The sequence below is a fragment of the Nannospalax galili genome, unplaced genomic scaffold (assembly GCF_000622305.1).
Source record: "Nannospalax galili isolate Female #2095 unplaced genomic scaffold, S.galili_v1.0 scaffold281, whole genome shotgun sequence".
NCBI lineage: Eukaryota > Metazoa > Chordata > Mammalia > Rodentia > Spalacidae > Nannospalax > Nannospalax galili.
This window is the reverse complement of record NW_008349068.1, coordinates 7913590-7940210: the sequence shown is the minus strand read 5'-3', so window position 1 is coordinate 7940210 and position 26621 is coordinate 7913590. Positions and strand designations below refer to the sequence as shown.

The 26621-nt window shown below is 36.3% G+C and overlaps 1 protein-coding gene across 2 annotated transcripts in view; it reads left to right on the top strand.

Moving 5' to 3' along the window:
- The window catches only part of Myl1 (myosin light chain 1), a 21671-nt gene extending 995 nt beyond the window's left edge, over positions 1–20676 (top strand). The window contains exons 1-7 of one of the 2 annotated variants that reach the window (XM_008846246.1): positions 9703–9767; positions 10503–10527; positions 15132–15275; positions 17708–17881; positions 18493–18570; positions 19726–19768; positions 20381–20676. In XM_008846246.1, coding sequence (XP_008844468.1) covers positions 9765–9767; positions 10503–10527; positions 15132–15275; positions 17708–17881; positions 18493–18570; positions 19726–19754 — 453 coding nt within the window. In that variant the 5' untranslated portion in view covers positions 9703–9764 and the 3' untranslated portion in view covers positions 19755–19768; positions 20381–20676. Of the gene's footprint in view, positions 1–9702; positions 9768–10502; positions 10528–10773; positions 10802–15131; positions 15276–17707; positions 17882–18492; positions 18571–19725; positions 19769–20380 lie in introns of those variants that run through there. The other variant, XM_008846245.1, reaches the window with a different exon arrangement.
- Positions 20677–26621: the final 5945 nt, after the last annotated feature.

Genomic DNA, 26621 nt, shown 5'->3' with positions numbered 1-26621 from the left:
TATATATATAAAACTTGTCATCTCTGTGACTGTCAGTGTGTTTGTGTTTTTGCATACTGATCTTGAACTAAGGAGAATGTGATTGATTTTTGTATAAGCAGTATGCTGTGATCAAAGATCCCAACTACATAAAGATGATCTGCTTTTGGAAAATGATGAAATTAAGGTCCCTGTTAGCTCCCAGTGGTGTGACCCATCAGATGTGCACCTTCTTTTCATTCATGGGGCTCAGATGGGTCCTTCTGGCAGTTTGAAAATTATCGAAGGAACCCTGCCTTATATGGAAAAGTAAGGATCAAAGTACTTATGAGGTAATCCTTTCATCTAAGCCAAAGACTCTGTACATAATATATCTGAGGTGTCCAGTAAAACAGCAAATATACAAAGCAATAATGCTGACCTATAAATAAACATCCCATCAATTAACTTAATATAATCATGGATTTTTCAAAATATCCATAAAACAAATATTCCCTTATATTTATTCAGTGAAGTCAAGTCATGATTTCTATAACATTCCAGTTAAATAATGAAATGATGCATTTCAAAGCACAAAGAGATTATCACAAATATTTAATCTTTATTTGTAGATACCTGGTTGTATTTGGGGAATGAATGGTCATAAGCTACAACGTTGCTTAAGAACGGTTCTTAATGAATGCCATTTAGGGGAAATACATGCCACATTTTCTAATAAATGCTTTTTCTACTTCGAGGACTGCATGCATATAGTTCATTAAAGAGAAACCAAGTCTTTCCTTTCCAGTCCTAGTTAATGTGTCTTTACAGATGCACACTAACTCCATTATGCCAGTGTGATTACAGACTGCCGTACTTCTGACTGTCCTGATTCTTTAACTCTCCACTTTGTATTAACTTTAGAGCTATAAATCAGTGTCAAAACAATTATTTTTAAAAATATTTATGTGTTTTAAAACATGATACCATCTCTATGTTTCTGGGATAAGCTTCCAGAAAGAAAGAAAATGTCTCTTCTCAAGAAAAAAATGAAATATCCAACTTATGAGAACAAATATTAACTTTCTACCCAGAGAAACTATGTAACAATAAGTAAATGACTAAACTTCATTTAGCATTAGTTTTCTAAGGCAAAAAATTAAGCTAATCACTCATTATAGCCAGCAGAGAAGTGACATTTCTCTGAATCTTGGAGACTGGTTTATCCTTCCATCTGTGTGTTAAATTAGTGCTGGTGTGAGCTAGTAAAATTAAGGAAATACTCTGAATTGCTGTAAGAATGCAATATGCCCCACTGTCATTTTTTCATTGCAGAACAAGAGACGTAATAGATTTCGATAAGGGACACAAATCAAAAATAGAAGTTAAATGAATCTTGAAGAAGGAGAAGGAATTAAACTTTTGATATCATTCAGAGGAACCATTCCTAATGGAAAGAGATAGATGGGGAGGAATTGAAATCGTCTCATTTTTGTAAAGGAATTAAATGCCTTCAATAATTTTCCTTCACCAATGTGAAATCAGTGCATATTTGGAAGTATTTTAGTATAGCCAAAGAATATGATACAACTGAAGAATGTTATGAAATTTAATTTCATCCCAGCAGGTAACAAGGTTAATTAAAAAGGTGTATTATAATGCTCATATAATGGTTTTAATCACTTGATGATGTTTCTAGATATATTTTCCCTTATTAAGGGAAAGTAGAGAAAAATTAACTGTAAAGAAATTAGTAGAGCTATTATATATATATATTCATTAAATTTCTGAAAATGCTATAAAGAATAAAACTTAATTGGATTATAAAATTTATTTTATAAATCATATATAATTAGAAACCTGTCCTTTAAACTTTGGGTAATACTGAAGTTTAATTTCACACAGTATAAAACAATAGTAAAATTTAATTCCTCAATACCATTCCCAACTAAGACTAAAGTTCTATCTTAAAATATACCATATCTAGTAGCCATGTATTTTATTCACATTGAACTCTGGACAATCTTGAATTATTAATATTATTAATGAGTTTTACCAGCCTCTTCAATGTCTTTTTCCAATTTAACTTCCTGGTTTGTTGGCTATTTATTTAGAACACTTCTTCAGTTTTTCTAATGCAAAACTTTCTACATTCTCTGAGCAAATGCTTGCCTGATGTCCTGTCCCCATTGATGTGGGGGGGGGTGGCCCTTTCACAAAGTTCCATGTTAAAGTCTCTGTTACTGGTAGTTCTCAACTTTTTTTTGCCTTTAGAGAGTGGATACTTCCAGTAACAATGCCCATACTTACAGTAACACTACCAGACAGAATCACACTTGTAGGAATTAAAACCCACCATACCTATGACTGTCAGCGCAAATGCAGGAATTAATATTAGTGGTATCCAAGAAAAATGATGACATTAAATAAGTAATGAGATGACTATATCCCTATATTTAAAGAGATCTTTAATATATGTGAATTATTTGCATGATGCATGCTTTGGCTGATATGTCAAGATTGCTGTGAGGTAGAAACTTTGAGTTACAGCTCTCGTTGTGTTGCTTAAATTTAAATTTGCATTGTATTCATGCCACAATCGGGTCATCCCTGACTATATACTTCAAGTGATATTACAAAAGGCATTAATTGTAAAGAATGCATTGACAGAAACTCTACCAAATAAATCTCTAAATCACAACTGATCACATATTTGGGAAGACTTTCAATGTAATGAGTAAGTTCAACATCTACTGTTCCAAAATATATTTATCTATTGGTGAATGTTTAGCAAAGACAGTTGTATATTCATTGTGATTTATTTTGGTTCAGGCATGAAAACTTATTTGTGATCTTTTTTTTTTCTCATTTCTAGCAAGGCTCACATAAACTCAATCCCATTAGAAGAATTTCTGGAAATATTGAATGAAGGCAGGCTCCATGAAAGGCTCTGAAAATTATAAACTTCTCTGTAATAATAGCAACCAATATTCATTGTAAATTTATCCTGGCCTGTGTTTTCTTACTTTTACAACATTACAGTGAGACTGTTTTTATCCTCTTTTTACAAGTATGAACAAGTAAGTCAACATGAGGCCTATAATCCAATAACTAATTAAGTGGAAAAGCAAGACTTAACTAGCAGGGTAAACCCATAGCTAACTGTTTTAACCATTCATCTATCTCTAGTTTCTGAAGGATACGTTGCTGTCTCTGAAAGTTGTAAAGGAGCTCTTCTTGCTCTCACAAGCAGGAGCTAGAGCTGTTCTCATATTGCATTGCACAGTCCTGTGTAGCCAGAAGAGGGGGCGAAAGGCATACTTCAGAGCAAGTTCTCCAAGGCTTTGACTCAACACTTCGAGACCATTCTGTTCTTCACAGATTCCCTTACCCTACCTAACACCTGTTACTGAGAATTTGAGTGTTCTCTTTTATAGAGTATGAAATTTTAGGAGCCTCAAAGGAGTCTTATTCACTTTGTTTCAATTTCTGTAAAAAGTTATAAACAGAAATAGTAATAAAATATACTGCTAAACTTAGCAAAGTGTGGGGTTTTCAGATATTCGTGGTTTTGTTTTAGTGTACATTCATACACACCAAGTCTGAGCTTCCAATCTTATCATCAGATTATTATTCAAAGAAGAGAGTTCTACATTGCTTATAAATAAACAGTATAATTTAAACTGTAAATCTCAACTGGCAGTCTCCAGAGCGATATGCAAATACAATGTCACATGTGTAACATGTTAAATATTAGCCTTAAATCCTTGTGGTAAAGAATGAAAAGAATACAGAGTCGATCTCCAATTAGAAAAAAATGAGTAAAAAAATTATATTCCTAGGGGGAATCCAAAAATTATTTAAGCTTATTAATAGATATCGATAATGCCTTTCCCTTTTTGCGTATCTACACTGAAAAGAACAAAACAGATGGAAAGGAATAGAAAAGATTAAAGGGCATTTTGTAACTCTCTCTAGAGTTAGATTTTGAAGCGTATGTGACTGAATAAGGTCTTTGCAAAGTAAAATACGGCTTTCAAAGGAAGAGATGTGTCCACCAACTAATAGTGAATAATACCTTTCACTTAAAGATAATTAAATCTTTGCAAGACAAGGAGACCACAGAGTGACAGTACCAAATTTAGCTCTTGACATTTCAGTGCTGCACATGAAGCCCCTGGCAAGTTGTCTTTAGAAGTCATTCCATAATTACACAGCATTAAGCACTATCTGACTCATGGAAATTGTGGAAAGGGTTATATTTAGTCTGCTGATACTACACTTTCCTCTGCTGCTCTTCTGACTGAACCACTCTTTGTATGAAAATTGGATCTTATCTAGTTTGTTTCTTCACCAAACCTCTCCAGTGTGTTTTTTACCCCCAACCAGAATTGAGGCAGAGAAGCCTGCAATTAAAAATACCAGTGGATTCAAATAGACTAGCTAAAATTTAAACTATGTGGTTGATAAATCCAGCTGTTCTACTCAGAAACTCATAATAGTGAGTTGTAGCCAGAAAGAAAAAAAAACATGCCAAAGATGAAAATCACATCTAATCAACTTTATATTCTTCCTTCTGCTGTGGAGGGTGAGGCACATCATGCCTTTGAGGTCTCCAGTGTGCACTGTCTCCTCTTTATAAAAATCCAGCCGCTTAAATGTGCTGCTATGAAGTTATATTTTGCTGAACTTTATCTCAATGATTTCAAAATAATATATCAATTGAACTGTCAGGCATCTTGTCCTTTTCCATGAAGTAAATTGAGGTAGGTTCTAACAGAACGGTGGAAAACTCAAAACATTTTAGACCCATAAGCAACCCAGGAAGTCATACAAATTTTTATTATCTATGGAAGAAAACTAATCTGTAGAAGTGATTTAAACTAATAGACACATGATTTGTAAGCCAGCCAGAGTAAGATTTCTGTTCCAGTTCTCTTTGCACTCTTCCAAAAGTCCTTAAGTTTCTGGAATGGTAAATACCAGTATTCAGTTATCCCACTTGTCACAAAAGGAACATTATTCCAGACAAATGAGAAAACCATAATTATAATTTCCTGACATGTACAAAAACTTTCCGATGTTTAGTTTATAAAATTTAAAATACAGAAACAAAAACAACTTGAATTTTTAAGAAATTATATACAAACAAATGCTCAAATGAAAAAAAGTTCAGCTATCAAGAAATCATAAATTTATTTTTCAATTGTTAACTGTGAAATAGCAGGAGAGAAAACTGAACAGGAGTAGACTTGGATGACATTTTAAAACATGTTAGAACTCACTAGATTCTATTGATTGTTACAGATCTGAAATGTGCTGTTTTAACCAGGCAGTTTTTATTGTCAGGTGACTGAATTCAGATGACTAGTCTAGGCCTCTGGAACACAGAATTACCCCTTTTCTCATTTCAGACCAACTTATTCAATGCCACCATGTAATACCTCTTTTATCATTGATCCTGGGCTGGTACCATGATCTCATCGCTGCTAATTATCCCTACCCATACAATATTATAATAAGCATCCTAAACATACATATTGTGGTGGTCAAAAATGTAAGGAAAGATTCTTTCTTTCTTTCTTTTGATCTTAAGTGACTTACTATGAAACACAGAATTCTAAGAGTTTCAAAATATTCTACTGGCCTTTTATGGTATATTCCAGAAATTCTGTAAGACTGAAGAGAAATTGGGTTAAATTCTTCTTAAAGTTTTATATACACCTAAGTCTGTTCTCTCTGCCAGGAAAAAGAGTCAGAGAACATCTGACAATGTTCTTTTGACTGAAAACTGGCTCTGGTTACAGACAGCAGTTTCTTTACTTAGTCTTACCACTCATTTAGCATCTATTCTAGCTCCTTGGAATAGGGAAGCTTTTTGACAACTGTTGTCCAGGTTCCCTAACAGAGCGTTTTCCCTTAATAGGCAACATCATATATTTCCCAGATTATTTTTAATTATATCTCCTCTTCTTTTGCTATACTAAAATTTAATATATATCAATTCTAGATTCTGTTTGATTAACAGTATTGTAATATTTTCCCTACAAAGCAATTCTTTCTATTTTCTAGAAAATTTATCTTTAGTAAGCTAACCAAACTCTGTGATTACTTGTAGAAAGCCAAAGTGTAAAAGCATCTGTCAACACTGCAATAAAAATTCTTCTTAGTAGAAGTATCCTGTAGACTACTACTTACGTAACCCAACACTAACTGTTGACCCATTAGTCACAAAAATGTGAAATACAGCCTTTTACTAACAGGCTAAGATAAATATACAAGCTAGGAAAATAAAAATATTCTTAAAATGAAACTGACATTTACAAATTAGAAATCTGGACCATGAGTGTTCATATAAAATCTAAGAAAAGGTGCCGGAAATATGAATATTATTTAAAAATGAGCATGCCCACTATGTTTTGGGAAGTTCTGGATGCTATAGATGCAGGCCTGAAGAAGAATGCCCATAATTTCTCTGAAATGTAATGGAAGCTCTTTAAAAGAGCAGGTGAACTTCCTGTCCTTAGGAAATATAATACTCTAGAGAAGTTTGTATTTAAAGAAGGAACTTAGCACATTAACATTCTAATGGCTTGAATTTAATGAAAATGAGCATCTAATAAATGAAAGCTTCCTATAGAGCTGATAAAACCTAAGTCCTAGGCATGGACAATGCACTAGGGGAGATGCTGTGGTAGAATTATACCCAGGTTCATATCAGGAAGGTAACTGTCTTTCAGGAGAGGCCTATGCTTCCCAGAAGGTTAAGTAGGGAAGGCTAATCAGCTTGTGATGGGAGAAAGGAGCTAGGTACAATATAGAGAAGAAAGGATTTTTTTCAAGAAGAGTTTTATCCGGACTGTGAAGAATATTTAAAGTCCAAAAAGGAGAGAAGTGCAGATTTCATGATAGAAAGACTGAAATCCAAAAAACAAACCAAATGATGATCTAGCAAATGGGCCAAATTAGCTGACTGTGTAATCATATCTTGCTTTTCTTCAAAGAGCTGATGATCTACCCATTGAATCATGGAAGTAGCAAAGGAGGCATCTTTCTAAAAGTCTACCAGGGAAGGAATTGTATTTCTCCTGTATTCTTGATTACACAATATAGATGTAACTTTTAACCTTTATTTTCTTCTCTAGACTTAACTATAGCTTAGCTTTTCCTGATACCAATTAATGTGTTTAAATTTATATTTTGAATTTCAGTAGGTCAAAAAATCTAGACTCTTGTCAATAAGATAAAGAAATGGAGAAAAACTAAGGTGAAATAATTTAACAATTGTTTGCCACTTTACGCTGTCATTTTAATAGAAACGAAACTTTACATGATATCTAAGTGGTCAAGAATAGCTTATTCAGAACACAAATTTAACTTTTTAAAAATTAATTCCTTTTTCTTTTTATGGTCTTTTTGAGACAGGGTCTTCCTGTAGCCCCAGCTGGCCTGGAACTCACTATGTAGACCAGGCTGGCCTCGAACTGACAGAGATCCACCTACCTCTGCCTCCCGAGTGCTGGGGCTAAAAGCATGTGCCACCATGCCTGCCTGATTAAATTTAACTTTTATGCTGATTCTCCAGTTTACCCTATGTATTTTATACAAATTGATTATATTTTATGTGTGTGCAAGGACACACTTTCAACCTGAAAAAAGTGAAATATGAAATTATTACTATGAATAGCAGGTCAACTTTGATGTTTAGTTTTTTTAGCATTTACAGTAACTAGCTTTACTAATTATACATACTTGCTTCCAATAAAATAACAGGGTAATTCAAAATTTCGTAATAGAAATACATAAATGCCTAAATGTATTCCAATTGAAAATACATTTGAAAATTGAAAAAGTTTTCAAATTGAAAATTTGCATGAAATTGAAAAAGTGCATAAAAGCCAGGCATGGCACATGTCTTTAATCCCAGCCCTCAGGAGGCAAAGGCAGGTGGATGTCTGTGAGATCAAGGCCATCCTGGTTTACATAGCAAGTTTCAGGCCAGCAGGAGCTACAGAAAGACCCTGTCTCAAAAAAAATTATCAGTCTGTTTATGAACCTGAAGCATGATTATAAATACGCTTACCTAGGTACTACTTATTTTAAAATTATATTATTTTTAATTTGGAGACACAAAAGCCTATGAATTTTTTTAACTTGCTAACTTTGTCTCGAAAGTAATAAACATTTTTTAACGTTTTTATTAGCATCTAACAATTATTCAGAATAAGGGGTTCCATTGTGACATTTTCATACATACATGTAGCTTACTTTAAAAATAAAATAAAATACACATACACACACACACACACACACACACACACACACATATGTATGTTGGTTGTTTCTTCCAGAACAGTTAGAGGGTGAGCATTAAAATATCCATCTTTCCAAAAACAGGAAAAAAATCCATCTTTCTAACAGGAGGACCTTCAATCTTTTTATGAACATCTTCCTTAAAAATAGTTGCAGAAACAATACCAGAGTCAAAATGCATCTCCAGTCTACTGCAGAAAATAAGCATCTTGTCTGAACTTGAGTGGATGTCCTGGAACTGCTCTTTTTCAGTACCACTTTTCCTCAAACCATTCCAGTTTTCCCTTACTTTCAGATGAGCTGCCGTAAATGCCGATTACTGGTCACACCCTTAAAGTACAGTTTTGCACTCCATAAGCTTTACTTTAGATTCTTTTGTTCTCATTCTACAGAATGAGCCGCAAAGTGTCTGACAAGGCATCCTGGGCTAATAGGAACTTACATAAAATTTTCAAAAAGTATGCACAAGAAGAAAAAGAAGAATATAAAAATGGTCTATCCATTCTCATTGCTTACTAAGAACTTCAGAAGATTATATATACATATATATATATATGTACATATAACTGGTCAGCCACCATGAAGAAAGAGGGAGGGAGTAACATACCCAGACCTAGTGTCAGGAGACCAAGAGAGAGTGACAGGAAGTGAAGCCCAAAATCATCCCTTGTTTAGATTATACTGCTGGCAATACAGATTGCAAAAGAGTAATCTTTAATTGGAGATTTGGGAACCTAACTAGATTGCCACATGGGTGTACCGTAAGGAATACGCAGAACATGCGTGGCCTTTTCAAGTCCTCTCCCCTAGAGACAGAGCTTTAGAGACTCCTCTTTCTATACCAGTAGCCATTTGAAACCTCAACCCAGTTTCATCCAAGAAGTTCCATTAACATCTAAACTTGCTGACTAGACCTTTGCAAAGTCCATAATTCACCAAAAGAAAGGATCAGCTTGAGCCTTAGACAAATTCTAAGCTCTTCTACCACTGAGCAAAGAGGAAACTTCTTTTTTGAGATAGGGTCTCTCTGTAGCCCCAGTTGGCCTGGAACTTGCTATGCAGACCAGGCTGGCTTCGATCTCACAAAGATCCACTTGCCTCTGCCTCCCCCAACGCTGGTATTAAAGGTGTGCCCCACCACATCCGGCTCAGTAGGGACTTCTAAAAGGAAGACATGCTGTGGCGAGAGCACACCTCAGAGATGAAGACCATAAAAGTACTGACAGGCTTCAGTCTCAGTAAGGCTGTTCACTCCTTGGTTCTGGTTTCCTAAAAATAGCCCTCACAGTACAGATCCCTCTTTCTCTTTGCCCTAAGAAAGCTAAAGAACTCTCCAAGAGGAGTGGCAACTGCCCCATGAAACCTGATGCTAGCTGTGAGGTCAGATTGCCCCGAAATAAAAGGAAGCCAGAGAAGGGGGCCTCCACTCAGGGATTGGAGCTGCTTTCAACTCACTCCAGCTTCACTGCTATTCAGCAGCCCAGAACTCCACCATGGTGGGTCCTTTAAGAACTATCTGTCGTTTAAAGGAGGATAAGTTGGTAAATAGGAGTTTATTAAGAAGACAGGCAAGGAATAGAAAGGGGGACAGAACATATCTAGTACACATTTTTGGAATCTACTCCGTTTTGATGAGCTATGGTGAAGACAGAAGAAATTACTTCCAGTTATTGCAAAAGATGGAAAAATACATCCTCCTCCCCAGAGCAGTCTAGTACGCTTTTGCTATCTCACGTAAGATTTATCTAAACTTAGAAGGGAAGAAAAGTGCAACTATAGCGAAATATTATGCTTTAAAATAGAACCCAGTGATAACTGATAGCTAAAGTTAAGCTGCTTCTGGCTCTTTAGGTAGCATATACCAGTATAAAATGTATTAATTAAACATAAAGACTTAAGATGCTCTTTATATATAATTAGCTTCAATTTTAAATATAGTGTATCATAGCAGGCGTATGTTAAGTACATTATAAATTACTATGCCATTCTAGGAAGTATTTGATTTAGCACTTTTTTTTTTACATTTTTTGATTCATTAAGATACAGAGAAATGTTTCCTAATTATCTTTTGCAGAAGATTTTTATGCTTCTAGGTTCAAAAGTGCCTTCAGGCCACTTTCTGCTATGCCACCTACATGGCTTCCTAAAGGTCTCAGCAGAGAGTGCTCGTTCTGTCAATGCATTTGAAAGGGTACTAGTTGTTTCTTTCTTTCTCTCTCTTGCCACTGCAGTCCTTCAGTGCTGACCAGATTGCGGGTAAGTGATTTGAGTTTCTCTACCTTAGGCAAAATACTGCCTATTCTCTGAAACATCACTTAACTCCACAGCATGGTGCTTTGTGGCTCAGACTGTTGGTGTCCACGCTATGCCTGAACTCTGAAAAGTAGGCTGACTTCTAAGAGCTTACTTTGACGATTACTCAGGGAGCGAACTGGATGCACTTATAAATCAGGACACTCTGGTCTGTTTAAAATATTTTTATGATTGATTTCTTTCTAACAGATCGAGTTTTCTAAGGAACAACAAGAGGGTAAGTGTAAAAGCTATAGTTGTTCATATGTGCAGACTCATGAAGATGGTATGTAAGAAAACCAATTCCCTTGCAATGAGCCAAGATCTGCCTAATTAGCCACACTGGTATTGCCACTCTAAATATAAATTGCTCTCAATCACTCTAAATATAAACCCATATTGCTGAAACCCTTGCTTATAGTTAGTAATCAAATATTTAAGAAAATAAAAGATAGACCATAAATAAGTCTGATTTCTAAGTAAAATGAACTTGACACAGTAAGAAATACCATCCACAATATCTCACAAAAGAATGTAAGTTTTAGAGCCAAATTCACTAATCAAAACCCTAGGGAGAAATTTAATAAAGTTTTTCTATCTGGAAAATAAAACTGACTAGCAAAGCTGTCCCAATTATTAAATCTATAATAATTTCAAAGGAAATCATAGAGAATTATGAAATAAAAGTAAATTCATTGATGAAGAAGAATCCTGATCCAGCACTTCTTGAAAGAATGAAGGATGGAGACCTAGAGTGTTGGGTGATAGGCCTTTCTCAAGGACCCAAGGAATTAGTAGTTAGTACTAGTTTCAATATCAATTCTATCTGATTATCAATTTCATTCATAAATGGTTACTAGCAATGAATCCTGAAACATTTAGGAGTCAAGAGAACCTCTATAGCTTCCTTAATTAAAAAAAAAAACTTTAATCTTTTTCCCTTTGTGTCTTTGGATTCAACAGAGCCCATATCCCAAATGAACTTAGTTTTTTAATTAGGAAGTATGGGAAGAAATATTTTATGGGACAAAATCATCACAATAATATGAATGAACTGAGCAAAATACATCTATAGAAGGAAGAGACAGAAACAGTTCAGTTATATGATGTTATATATGTGCTAAGGTTGGCCATAATAAAATATATTATGCTATATAAGATATAACTAATTATGGGTGATTAGTACTAGTTCTCCACCCAAAGCTTCCACATTGTTTAGTCAGTTTCAGTATAATGCTGGTTATGAATCTGTCCAGATGAGAGTTAAAAGCAAAAGGTTATTACAGACTCACTGGCATCTATATCATGGTGGATTGTCTCATGCAGACAGATGAGATGATTATATGACTTATAACTCAAGATTGTTAAAATTATATTATGATGGATTTTTTCTTGAGGAAAATGGTAATTCTAACTTATTTTGTTTTAATGTACTTTTAACTGGTAATATAACTACATCATCAGCTCCTCTATCCCAACCTTCTCCAATTCCTAACCACAGTTACCAAATTACTGTTAGAATAAGCATTGCGAGACTCAAAAACCCTTTCAAGGACAGATGTACTTTGTGTTGAACATGAAACTCCATGTGGTGAATGGGTTTTAGACACAGAAGTTGAGTAAACGATATATTGGCCTGGAATTTTTCTTTGCATCAGGAAAAAAAATGTAAGCTATTTAAATTATGTAGAAATACTGCACTTTAAGAAATGAATCAAGATCACTTTAATTTGTTTCCTTGCTTAAGGATTAGAGAATTTTGTTCATACTGTTCTACTTAAATGAAGGGAAAAATAAGATTTAAGGAAAGAGAAAACAGGAAAATTATAGCATTCTGAAGGTTTAGGTTTTATACTATCAGTAGCATGAACATCAACCATTTATGGCTACTTAAAGTTTAATTAATTTAAAAATTATAAATTTTAAAATCCATATCTTCAAGATCACTAGTCACATGCAAATTTTCAAAATCACAGTTAGTAGGCAGATGGAGAACAATTTCACCATTACCAAGAATTTCTAAAACAGTGTGATTCTGGACCAATAATCAGAAAGTATTTTTTTAAAATGTCAAATAGGAAAAACGTTAGTCTTCACTTGCAACGTAGCTGTAAAAACAACTCCACTCTGTCCTTGAGATTCAAAAAAAGACCATATACAACACATAAACAAAGGGGCATGACTAGATTATAATCACACTTTATATATCCAGGCAGGCATCCCCTGAGAAGGAGTTCGACAGTCTGTGTTCTAGAGCCTTGAAGGGAATAACTAAGCCTTGGGCTAAAAGTCCAAGATAAAAAGAATTATTTCTCTGGCTTCTGCTTTAAGTTACCAAAAGGAATAATGTCAGAGTGGTTTCATTACAGCGATAAAATTCCTATTTCTGCATCAGCATCTTAGCAGGCTGACTGTCAGTCCTCAGAACACTCTGCCTGAAAGCCAGGATCTGGTAACAAAACTAGTGCAATTTCACGTGTCTTTTAGAAAGATGAAAAATAATATGTGCCTAATTGTGATAATATACAAATAATATATAAATAATATGTAATACCACAAAACTCAAAACATGTTTTTTTTCAAGACTGGGAAAATTATGGTCAAATTGTAAAGAATTTTAGCAAAGAATAGTAACATGACCTATAGCTGATTGTATAGATAATATCCGGCTCAATCTTAGATTAAAGGGCATGGGGATAGTAAGATAGGATGTTTGGGCTGAGTAATGTATAAAGACAGCACATTTTTATTGGTGGCCCTTGGTAGTCTAACAAGAATGATTTCATCCCTAATAGTTCATTCACAAAACGTTCAGTGTTGTTGAGATTAACTCAAGTAAATCACCATCAGTACTTCTGGGTTTGACAAAATTTTTCATTCAGTTAAATTTAGATGTTTCTGCTTAAATGCCTTTACTGATCCCTAAATCCATTGTAGCTCCCTTTCCTGTGTTTTTTATATGCATTTCTAATTATTATAGTGATAACTACGAAGAAAAAGCCATTTCTACCAAACTAGAATGACAAGACATAAAGTAACCAGTACAGTGATCATGATGAGGAAAGACATCACTTACAGATATGCTCTTAGTACATATACACACACAGAGATATGAATAAAAGCAGCAGAGTCTGTCAATGGGAATATCCCAGTTGCATTAACAGACTTTGACTCTGCAGAGTATTATCACTGGAGAAAACTAGGCAGGGATTTAAAGGATTTTTCTGTATTATTGCTTGTAGCCCTGCTGGCCTGGAACTCCCTATGTAGATCAGGCTGGCCTCAGTCTCACAGAGATTCACCTGCCTCTGCTTCCTGAGTGCTGGGATTAAAGGCTGTACTACCAAGCCCAGTGTGTATTATCTATTAAACTACATATGAATCTATAATTATCTCTTATCTCCATAAAATTTTAATTAAAAATGTTTTTGTAAATTCCAAGGCTGAGCTGGGTGTGGTGCATGCCTTTAATCCCAGCACTCAGGAGGCAGAGGCAGGTAGATTTCTGTGAGTTCAAGACCAACCTGGTCTACATAGTGAGTTCCAGGTCAGCTGGAGCTACAGGAAGATCCTGTCTCAAAAAGGCAAAAAAAAAAAAAAAAAAAGTTACAAGGCTAACATTTTGTCCTATGGATTCTTTGGAAGTTAAATAGGAGTTATATGAAGCTATATTAGCAGTTCATCCAAAAAATATGTCTAGTTCTGAATCAACCACGGTAAGAGCTCCTGGAGTTAGACAGTGAGGTGGTTGAATGGCATTGTAAAACTTTCCAGCTTGCCTCACCCTTCTAATTTCTTCCTGAAAAAGGAGGAGTTATTTCTGCAGGAAATTAATTCAGAGGACAGGCTTTGAAATTTGTACCTTGGGAAAAGGTTTTTCTCTGTAATTTGAGAGGTTTAGATTAAACTCCTGTAAAATGGCCCGAACTGGAAATTTGTTTTCTTGAAATTGTATTAACACTGCTAATTATTTAAAGGACTATAGGGAGATTCTTAACTTTCTCAAGACTTCAGGATCATTGAAGCCAGTCATGCGTCCCACACAGGTGAAGGAAATATGAATAAATACAACTAGGAGCTCCAGTTTCCGTATCTGATTAATAATAATGTACCTTGAAACTGAAAGTGGGGCTTAATTTCCAAAAGAAATGCCCAAAGGATTTTCCAGGAATGATTTGGTATCGGGCAAGAGGGGAAGTGGAGATAACTACTTCAATGGTTGGCAAAAGTTGTAAAAGAATTTGAACTAAATCCTTGAAGGAGCTAGGGTCAATTAAAAAGTTTGAGAAGGGCTAGAGTGATGGCTCAGCAATTAAGTGCACCGGCTTCCTTTTGCAAAGGACCCAGGTTCAATTCCCAGCACTCACATGGCCATTAACAGTCATCCCAATTCCAGTTTCGGAGGATCTGACCGGCTCTTCAACCTCTGCGGCATTGCACCACACCGGCACATTTACACACAAGCAAAAAATACACTCATACAACATAAAATAAAAATAATAAAAATATTTTTTTAAAAGGTTTGAGGAAAGAAAAGAAAAGTCCCTAATGTTCCTTGCTTCTTTCAGAGTTCAAGGAGGCATTTCTCCTGTTTGACAGAACAGGAGAATCCAAGATCACCTTAAGCCAGGTCGGTGATGTCCTCCGGGCTCTGGGCACAAACCCCACCAATGCAGAAGTCAAGAAGGTTCTCGGGAACCCTAGTAATGAAGGTAAACTAAACTCCTCTAAGATCTGTGGAAATGGAGATGGGGGGGCCTCTACACACTAGGGCTCAGTTTGCTTCTCATAGTGACCGCTACTCCCCTTGTCCCTAAGGAGCCTCAGCTTTTTTCATCATAAAAGTTCACCTTCATTTAAGCATCTGTAAGCATGATAAAATGTCACACTAGAGGAGAGAAATGAAATGGTATTGCCTGTCCTCAGCATTGGATCTAGTGTGCAGGGCTAATGAAGTATCTGAATAAGCACATTTTTCTCAGCATTCACACCTTCAAAAGCAACAGTACATTTTGACAAAGATGTTGACTATGGTTAGAACACAAGACACTTCGTATGTGATTCTGAATAAATCATGATGGTATGTTTCTAGAGAAAATCTGTTCTTTGATAAACAACTGTGGAAATTAAGTTGCATTTTCTGAAGTGATTGAAATGCACCCGCTGACCTTGTCTAGTGCACTGCACTCTGACGTTGCTTCAGTGGCCTTCTTCAAAGAACTCCGCTATCTTAATTAAGAATAGACAGATTCGCATCTTAATGAGTATTTTCTCTTTCCAAGCAATTTTATGTCAAAAAACCTTGAGATCCTAAAACAAAACCTGCATTTACTTTCCCCAGCTAAACCCTGGAGCAAAGATCAGGGAACAACCACATAAGTGGCAAATTACAGAAGTCATCCACTTGGTACAAAGATTCAGTCTTTAGTCCGGAACAAGGAAATTGCTTCTAGTCCCAGTGGCTTATGGAAAACTATAATAACCTATTGGAAAATATGACTCTAAACAAGGAAGACAGGACACAAAACGAAGGGTTTCTCAAGTACATATTTGGATTGTTTATTCTTACCATTAGGGAAAAAATTGAAAGGGGAGGCAAATAATCTTGTATTTTTCCTTGATAGCTAACAATGTTTGGAGTATTTTCTTTCATTTAAAATAAAAATAAAGAGCCTTTATTTCAAAAAAACATACCTCTATATAAGTCAATGGGAATTTTTCTCTTGTCTTCTTTGGACATATGACCAGTAAAATCCTGCAGAGAGCTGTTGAGAGGGGGAGATAGTGTGAAAAAGTAAGCTAAGCATTATTCTTTTTTATTGAATTCTTGTACATTCCATACACAAGATCTTAATCATCATTAAACTCGCTTCCATCGGCACCCTCCCATAACTCCCTCCACTAGACTTCATGCAATTCTGTCATTTGTGTTAAGGCCTATCAAGTCAAGTTAGTGTCCCCAGACATCCCTCAGTGCAAGTTCGTCCACTGGTGTCTAATCAGCCTACCTAGAGTCACTCCCTTAAAGAAGATCAGCTCTTCCTCACCCAGCAGTAATCAGCTGTCCAATAGTTCTTCGAATTATATTGGGGCCTATTGTTCATTTCCATGGTTCTATGCTGGGTTTTTGTCTGCTTGCGTTTGCATGGATCTCGTGCATGCTGACACCATTGCTCCTAAATGTCATTGTATCACTAAGCAACATTCACCATTAATGGAATTATTAGGCAAATGGTCATTTATTCATCACTCAAATGTAATCCTTCCAGTATTACTTAATGTGTTCGATTTCCATGAAAAAAGAGGGGAGTTTGTATTTAAGAAGTATATCATTTCACACGCATATGTTTATATATATACATATATATATATGCAGTCTATATTGTACCTTTTTAATACTAAAGAAAATCCACCATCTCTGTAATCAGGAAGAAGTCAGGATATCACACAATGTTTCACATACTCTTTCTTCCTGAGCTTCTTTTTAAAGTTACCTTAAATGTAAAGAAATTGAAGACTCTACAAAATCCCAGACATAGGAGGAATATTTACTAAATTTATATGATAATGAGTAATTTTATTTTGCTTCCTTAGTACTTATGGAGTATATTAAATTAGCAGTACTAATGAAATTTATTAAGCAATCAATTTGTCCCAAGTACTTTAACAAGTTTTACATGCATTTTGTTCATTAATTCTCACAATAACACTGTGCAGCACTTTTATTTTTCAAATGAAAATGTGATGCACAAAGCAGTTAACCAAGTTGAGCCAGGTTTGGTGGTACATGCCTATAATCTCATAACTTTCATAGTGGAGACAGGAGGATCAGAGATCAATGTCATTCTCAGCTAGAGTTTGAGCTGGAGACCAGCCTGGGATGCATGACCCTATCTTAAAAATAATAATAAAGTGATTAGCCACAGTGCCCACTGATACATTATTGTGAATGTGAATGGTGGGCTGGGGATAAAGGCCACTGGGATTGCAGAAGTCATATTCTTGTCATTTTAGAAACTTGCCAACTGACATTTAAGCTGTGCTCAGACTTTTTAGACAATCAGAAATAAATATTTGCATTTGGTTTGTGACTCAGAGATGATATTTTATAGCTACTAACTCTGCAAACTGCAATTTCTTCCAGAGCTGAATGCTAAGAAAATCGAGTTTGAACAATTTCTGCCCATGATGCAAGCTATTTCCAACAACAAGGACCAGGGAAGCTATGAAGATTTTGTTGAGGGTCTGCGTGTCTTCGACAAGGAGGGCAATGGTACAGTGATGGGTGCTGAACTACGCCATGTTCTAGCTACCCTGGGTAAGGAGAATTCATTTCAGTAACTTGGTAAGAAAGAGTGTACAGAAAAGATAATGACAGGAGAATCACGCCACAGCCAAAATAGCCAAGAGGAAAGAATGCATAGGAGAAATGAAAAAGGAATAGGTAAAAGTCAATGGTGAGCCAAGCATGGTGGCGCATGCCTTTAATCCCAGCACTGGGGAGGCAAAGCAAGCTGATCCCTGTGAGATAAGGCCAACCTGGTCTACATAGTGAGTTCCAGGCCACCTGGGGCTACAGGAAGACCATCTCAAAAAGACCAAAAAAAAAAGGTCAATGGCTGTCTGAAGTGGCCTCTGTAACAGCAAGTTTGTTTGGGGGTGAAGTGGTAATGTAAACCATTTACAGTGAAGAAATAAAGCACTGTGGTTCCTACAGGATATGGTTTGGGATATGGTGAGGAATAATGTGCATTTCATTCATTAATTCAAAAAGCAGTCTACTGAGAGCCTATGGGGAATAATAAAGAACAGTGTTTGTTCTCCAAAAGTTCAATCACAGTTTCAAGAGTGCATGACCAACTACTTGTGGTGGGATTTTGAAAATATTCTGTGACATTGTTTCTAAAAATAATTGTTTTGTTTCATCAGGTGAAAAGATGAAAGAGGAAGAAGTGGAAGCCCTGATGGCAGGCCAGGAAGACTCCAATGGCTGCATTAACTATGAGGGTAGGCCAGCATGCACTGCGGTATGGGCTAGGCCAGCATGCACCTGTGGCTCTCAGCAAGTCCTAACAGACTTTGTTGAAGATGGACTCCTTTTCAATTTTAACTTGTTTTCCACTTCTTTATTGATACATGTGATTTATTAGGAATCAATTGCATAATTCTAAGATGTCCTGTGAGGATTCAAATAGATATATGAAACTAATTCCAGTGTGTTTTAGCAAGCCCATGCAGCGTCTTATAGTTTAACGTGTTTTCACATGTATCACTAGATCTTCAAAAAGATAGGATAGAAAGGACTTATGTTATAATCAAATTTAATAGCACATTAAAGTCGAGGAGGTTGTGAAGTTCTTTACTAGTACAAAAATCATGAAAATGAGGAAACTGAGGGTCCAAGAGGTTTAGTTACTTAGTGATGGGCAAATCATTTGTAGCAGGACCGGCACTAAAATTCAGCTGTCCTTGTCTAGTCTTCCAGTTCACATGAATATCATTTAATATCCAGGTATGGTGGCAGACATCTGTAATCCCAGGAGGCTGAGGGGGAAAAATTGGAGGCCAGCCTCAGCTACAGAGTAAGACTCAAGAAAGAGAGGAATAAAGGGAGAATGCAGAGAAAGAAGCATAAGAATCACTTCCTAGCGGCCATTTATTTATTTTCTGCTATCAGTCTACATTAGTTTCATCCAAAGGGTATGAAATCAATATATACACACAAAATAAATATTTACACTAAAGCTGTACAATATTATTTAGAAATTTAAATATTTCCAATAAACCTCATTTATCTCCCCCAAAGAAGACTAACCACATTCCAATAAATCTATGTTGACAGCTTTGATGCAAATATAGACAGAAAAGGTCTCAAATTTAGAAAAAGCCTAAGAAAAAAAGAAACAGAACTAAAAGAGAGGAAAGGAAGGGAGGAGAAAAAGTATTCAGCCAAGCAGCTCTTCACTAGAAATAGTAATTAGAACTCATTTTTACCTATAAATAAATTCTACATTTGGCTGTTGCTATAAACATATTACCTAGAATAATCTTTCAGTAATATGGTTGGGATAAGTAGACAGTCATCTAGACTATGAAGACAAATCTGAACTTCTTTGCAATTAAATCTGCTTTCTAACTTTCAACATCTATACTGTCTGACAGCTTTCGTCAAACACATCATGTCTATCTAAATGGAGCTCTTAAGGTATGTACCTGTTCCTTCTGTAATGTGTAAGGTATACACCTATTCTCAATGTAATATGTTAGGTATACACCTGTTCCCTCTGTACTATGCAAGGCTTAGCTGATATTGTATTTTAAAAAACAGCCTCACTGTTATATGCCTTAGATATAATTACTATTGGCTCCTAATTGAAAATTACTTATAGTAACCATACTAGACCATCCTGTTGAAACAAGTTATTTAGAAATGTGACATATTTATATGAATACACAAGCAAAATCTTATAGTTTTTGCCTCTACCCATAAACCCTATCATTTGAATGCTATAAAAACAAAGCGATGCAGTTTCAATTAACCAAAGTGTAATTAATTTAGTTGGCATTTAACACAACCAAAAGCATGGACCTAAGTTCTTTAAATAGCAAAATTAACTTTTAACACTCAGTGCTCTAAAAAAAACTTTGTTGTAACAGTTCTAAGTTAAGTACCTGGAACCAGGTTCTTGTAGCAAAGAAATGCTTACCTTGTCGGTGTTGGCTCATTTCTTCTTTTGCACTTCACATTATTTTTTCCTGAGTACTCTTTCTAAAGAGATATGATCAGCATCTAACTTGTTTCCCTTTTCCTTTATAGAATATTCACTGTTTAGGAAGACTGGCTGATATGTTATTTCAAGAACACCCATGACTAACTGTCTAGAAATATTTACCATTACTCAGAAGATCAAAACAATCTGGACCATTCTAGAATGAAGGACTCCCTGAATTTTTATGTCTTAAGTTTTTCTCCGAGATGTACTCTCTGAGCTGCTCTGGGGAAAAACAACTAAATGTTGACAATCTCGAATCTAAGCACCACCTTTATTGCCTACATGGGTCAAAATTATCCTTAAAAACACATCAATAAACAATCTTGGTCAGTCTGAAATATTCAAGTTGTATTGTATTTTATTTTTCTGCTTTATGAAATAGCTTTTGAGACTTTGACTAATTTTTTTAAATTACAAATGATCCAGATGTGATGGCGCACGCCTTTAATCCCAGCACTAAGGAGGCAGAGGCAGGCAGCTCTCTATGAGTTTTAGGCCAGCCTGGTCTACATAGTGAGTTCCAGGTCAGCTGGGGCTACAGGGAGACCCTGTCCCAAAAAGACCAAAAAAAAAAAAAGTACAGATGAATTACAAATTTATAAAGAAACATTGCAGGGCCCTGTGAGATGGCTCAGTACTCAAAGGCACTTGCCACCAAGCCTGATGGAATGAGTTAAATTCCCAGGCTCCACATGGTAGAAGGAAAGAACAGACTCCCCCAAGTTACCCTGTGACCTCTACATGTACACCATGGCATGTGCCCGTGTATATACACACACACACACACACACACACACACACACACACACAATAATGATAAGAAGTTAATAATAGATGTAAGAAAAAGCCTTTAAAAAACAATCATGGTGCTCTACCTACAAAACAGATTGAATAATAGAGTCATATACAGTTTGAGAAGTGTAGTAGAGGACTGAGCAGGGACGTTTTAACAGGCTAATGTAGGCAATTTAAAGTTAAAGCAGGGTTCTTCAGGTTTGTGTAGATTATTATTTACATTTTGATTTTTCCTTTCTAGTAACAATTGGGCCTGTTAGAAAACTGTTGAAGCCCTTGATCCATCTCTCTTAACGACTTCAAAGATAAAACTCAAAGTGATCTTTTAGCTGCTGCTTTTTTAACACCTCTCTAGAGTGATGGGATTATTTCTCAGGCGCTCAGAGTCCCGTTTAATGCTGCCTCCCACTATGATCCCTTCTACTTTCCCTGTACATGTTCCCAAATCTCAATTCAGTCTTTTGATGCATGAAGAAGAAAAACTAAATAGAAACGTTTACAGAGTAAATGTTATTTATCATCTTAGAATATGCTCCACACACCTTTTCATAGCAGGATCTGAAAGCAGAAAGATGAGTGCCAAGGAGCTGTCCCCGCCTCCCTGGAAATATGACTGCAACGTGGAATTGCAAAATCCCTCAAAAGTACCTTTTAGGAAGCTGAGAAAACATTTTTAAAACGTCGGCAGCTTCTGGCCAACACGCTTCTTCTATCTAGAAATAGTCACTCAGTTCCATTCACTAACCTGTGTTTTGTGGCTAAGTTGGGACATTAAAATCACATTTTTAAGGAATATGATCTCATGATCTTTAAGGTCAAGTTACCTAAGACCAAAAACTGGAAATGTCACACAGGATGTTGAATAGAACCTTCTGTGAAAATGGAAATTTGTATCAGTATTGTCCGCTTGTGGGAACCACCACACCCATGTAAGTATTTAAAATGTGACTAGTGTGACCAAAAAATTGAATTTTTAATGTATTTCATTCTAACTTATGTAAAGTTTGAATTTAATGGTCACACGTGATTTGTGACTACCGCATTGAACAGTGTGACTCTCAACATTTATTTTTAATTATTATATGAGGCAATTAAATACATTTTTTAAGTTATAAAGGTCCAGGTATGAACTGTCAATTTTTTACATTTTAAATTAAATACATTTTTATTTATTATTTTTATTTTATGTGTATGAGTGCATTACCTGCATGTATGTAAGTGTGCCCATGTTTGTGCAGTGCCCGTGGAGGTCAGAGAGAGCTTCAGATTCCTCTGGAACTGGAGTTACAGTTGGTTGTTAGATGACATGTGGGTTTTGAGACTCGAACCCTGGTCCTCTGCAAGAGCAGCCAGTGCTCTTAACTGTGGATTCATCTCTCCATCCCCAAAATTAATTTTTTTTTTTTGTCTTTTAAAGACAGGGTCTCTCTGTAGCCCCAGCTGGCCTGGAACTCTCTATGTAGACCAGGCTGGCCTCACATTTACAAAGATCTGCCTGCCTCTGCCTCCCAAGTGCTGGGATTAAAGGCATGCACCACCATGCCCAGCCAAAATTTTAAATTTTAAAGGTTTAAAAAATATTAAGGTCACAGTGTAGAGATAACAATTGCTACATTCAGTCCAATCACAAAGGGCTCAATTTTGTTTTAGGATATTTACTTAATATCTTATCATCTACATTTCTTTAAATTTTTTCCAATCAGAAAAACATGACATCTAAATTATTAGTCTCAAGTTTTGTATATAATGCTTTCCCCTCAAGACCTTATAAAACAGCTTTAAACCCCACCACCACCATGGGATAGCTTCTGGCACACCGTCATGGGACCTAACCTTATTAAATTACCATGTGTGAAATGCCTGTAACTGGTGTAGCAGCAGGTGCAAAACAGAGTTGCAGGGGAAGAGTGACAGTCATTTTTAACACCCTCACCAGATGGCAGAAATGACAGGTGCCTAATTCCTCAGCCTTTAAAAATAACTTTTGAAAAGCCTGCACTGCATAAGCAAAGATTTTCAAGCTTGTTTTTTAACTGTTTTCAAGTTACCTTGCTCAAAAAAATACATTACACATTGGGGGTTTTATCTCAAAATTATATTTGAAACATAAGTACATAAGAATTTATTCTCCTTTATGAATGAAATAATTATTATTTAATTGGAAAATAAAATTTTATTTTTAAGAGTCTTCAGTAACATTTCTCCAGAACTATTACATAGAAAAGACCCTGTAAGGTCCCTTTCCCTACCTCGGATCTCACTTTAGCTTTTCTTAGCAGTGGTTAAACTCTGTCTTTTTCCATAAAGGCAAATACAATTTGGTGTTTAGCAGAATGAAAAAGGAATATCTTCCCTCAGCTCCTAAGTTCAGACAAAATCATGACTCTATAGATCTATTCCACAAAATCTATAATTCCAAAAGAAAAGAGGCTAAACAGCAAATACCTGAAGTCCAGACTAAGACCTAAACACTCTACAATCATCCAGGTAGCCAAAACTGATGCGGGAAAAAGAAAATAAGTGAGTCAGCTAATGATTTCAATTTTACATCTTGACAAGTGAGTCCCAGGCAAAGACAAAAATGACGGATTACAAGACTTGCTGGGAAGCTTCCAGAAACATCCTAACAAGATAGATGGCCTTAAGCAACCCTTAGTATTTGATAGGAAGAAGTAATTCTTTCCTTGAACTTCGTCTCCTAGCAGTATGCCTGGCTAGGGTCACCACAGCCATGCACACCAGGAGCTATACGCCTTCTAGACTAGGCAAATTGTGGCCTGTGCGTTGGACACCAGCTTTCCAGTACCCCACTCCAGCACTCCTACCCACAGCTCCCATAGCCAGGAATAGTACATGCCACTCTGGAGCTCCTAAGCCACTCAGGAGCCCAGATTTCACTGCCCAGATGGTACCAAGCTCTCTCCAAGGACAGGAGTAGGAGAGTTCCTCAGCTCATGCTCCTAAGGAAGACCTACACAGCTGTATGCAGCCCTGAGAAGGGGAGGCCAATGCCTTCTACTGTTGCTTTGTTTAAATGAGGAGTCTTGTTCACCCAGGTGAACTCTGCCAGCCCAGGATGGTGCTGCAGGTGGGAAGGGAAGGAGGGTAGACCTCCACATTATGGGATGAGTCACTAACGAGTCAAAATTCTACCTTATTTGAAACCGTATTTTTCAGGGGAAGATTTTTTTTAAGTAGCTATCATTTAACAGTGTTAGTTTGATCCATGACCAAATATTTCAACTTATGCTAAGTAGACCTCTTTCTACGCTCCTACCTAAGATGTAAAGATGAGCTTTCTGAGAAAAGATAAAGCTCAAAAATTGCTAAGAAATACAGACCCATGGGGCTGTAGAGTTGGCTCAGCAGTTAAGAGCACTGGCTGCTCTTGCAGAGGACCTAGGTTCCATTCCCAGCACCCACATGGCAGCAAACAACCATCTGTAACTCCAGTTCCAGGGAATCCAATGCCCTCTTTTGACCTCCACAGGAATTGCTCGACACAGGTGCACTTTACACACACACAAGCAATACATTCATACATATAAAGTAAAAATAATAAATAAAATACTTTTTAAAAAAAGAAATGTAGTCTTACTTCACTTGAATTTTATTAATTTGCAAATTCTCTGGTCAGTAATAACTCAGTAGCATGTCAGTTATGATTTTCTTTCTAACCTTAGAAAGACAAAAAAAAAATTTCTTTTTTTGTATAGAATGGAAATAAGGGCATTACAATTAGCATAGTAGGTAATCAATAATGCTTGCTAATTTAATAAAAAATACAAATTTAGGGCTGGAGAGATAGCTCAGTCTGTAAAAATTTTTTCCCAGAAGCCATGTAATAAACACCTGGCATAGCGGTGTAGATTTGCCGTCCCAGCACTGGGGAGGCAGAGCAAAGCAAATCCCTGGAGGTTGCTGGCCAGCCAGCCTAGCTTACTTGGTGAGCCCTAGTCCAGTGAAACTCCCATCTCAGAAAAACTGGGTGGATAATGCCTGAGGAGCAGCACCTGAGGTTTGCGTCTGGCCTCCACCTGTGCATTCAACACATGTATAACCACACAAACATGCCACACACAATATATTACATATATGTAAATATATTTAATGTTATAAGCAAAAACATTTGAGGTTTATTTTTTACTTTTGAAAAAAATCCATCAAAAGCTCAACCTATATATATAAAATATACTTTGCCATCATTTGGTACTAACTAGTGAAACTCAGTTTAAGCTATAATTCAACACAAATGTCCAAATAGTAAATGTATACTTCTGTTGATCTTTCTACCTTCCTCTATTAGACTTTTGTCAGCAAATTCAAAGCATTCCTTAAGGAGCAGGTGCTTGGGAGCCAGGCTTGGATTTGAATCCTCCTCCTGCATTTCTAAGCTGTGTGGTCATGGAGGATTTACTTGACCTTTTCAAGTTCATCTTCTGTTAAATATTGTTTAAAAGAATTGTTGTGTGAAATAATTGAAAAGTGTGACTTACTGGGTATGTGGCAAGTTCACAAATACTCTTACTGGTTTCTTTAGTACTGTCCTCTGGGTTTACATGAATGTGTCAGGATATTGGATTAGCTTCATTTTGTATTATCAATCCCTCCATTGAGAGATTAAGTCTAGACTATAAAGAGATCCTACTTACTCAAACCAGAGAAGAAATTACAGAGATAAGAATAGACAACACCATGGATAAAAGCAACTGAAAACGAGTAAGTTCTGTTCAGTTTTTTCTCATCCCTGCACAGCATGCAGTATTATGTAACCACTCTCTTTAACACACTCAGTCCTTTGACTTCTACATCCACAGCTACGCTTTTGCTTTTTCCTCTAAGTCTTCCTGCTGCTTCTTAATCTCTTTCATAGGTTCTGATTTCTCTGCTAATCTCTTAAACTTATAGCTGCTCAGGGCTCTGTCCTCTGACTTCTTTTCTTACTCTAAACTGTCTTCCTGGGTAACCACAACTCCTCTCATGGCTTAAATTTTTACCTACATATGCCTGCCTCCCAAATCTTTATCTTCTGTGGTGAGCGTCCCTGAGTCTCCATCTCCATGTGCTTCAAGATATATAGCAACGGCTTCCTTCTCTGTTCCACTGACATCCAAAGACATTTTTTTTTTGGTTGTTTGGTTGTTTGAGACAGAGTTTCACTATTAGCCCTGGACTTCACTATATAGAGAAGCCTGGCCTCAAACTCAGAGATCTGCCTGCTTCTGTCTCTTGAGTGCTGCTCAAAGACATCTTAAAATCAAATATCAAAAACTGAACTCATGGGGCTGGAGCGTTGGCTCAGCGGTTAAGAGCTCTGACTGCCTTTTCAGAGGACCTGGGTTTGATACCCAGCACCCACATGGCAGCTGACAACCATCCATAATTCCAGTTTTAGGGGAATCTAACACCCTCTTCTGACCTCCATGGCCATTGCACAACACAGGTATACTTACACACATGCAGGCAATACACTCAAACACATAAAATAAT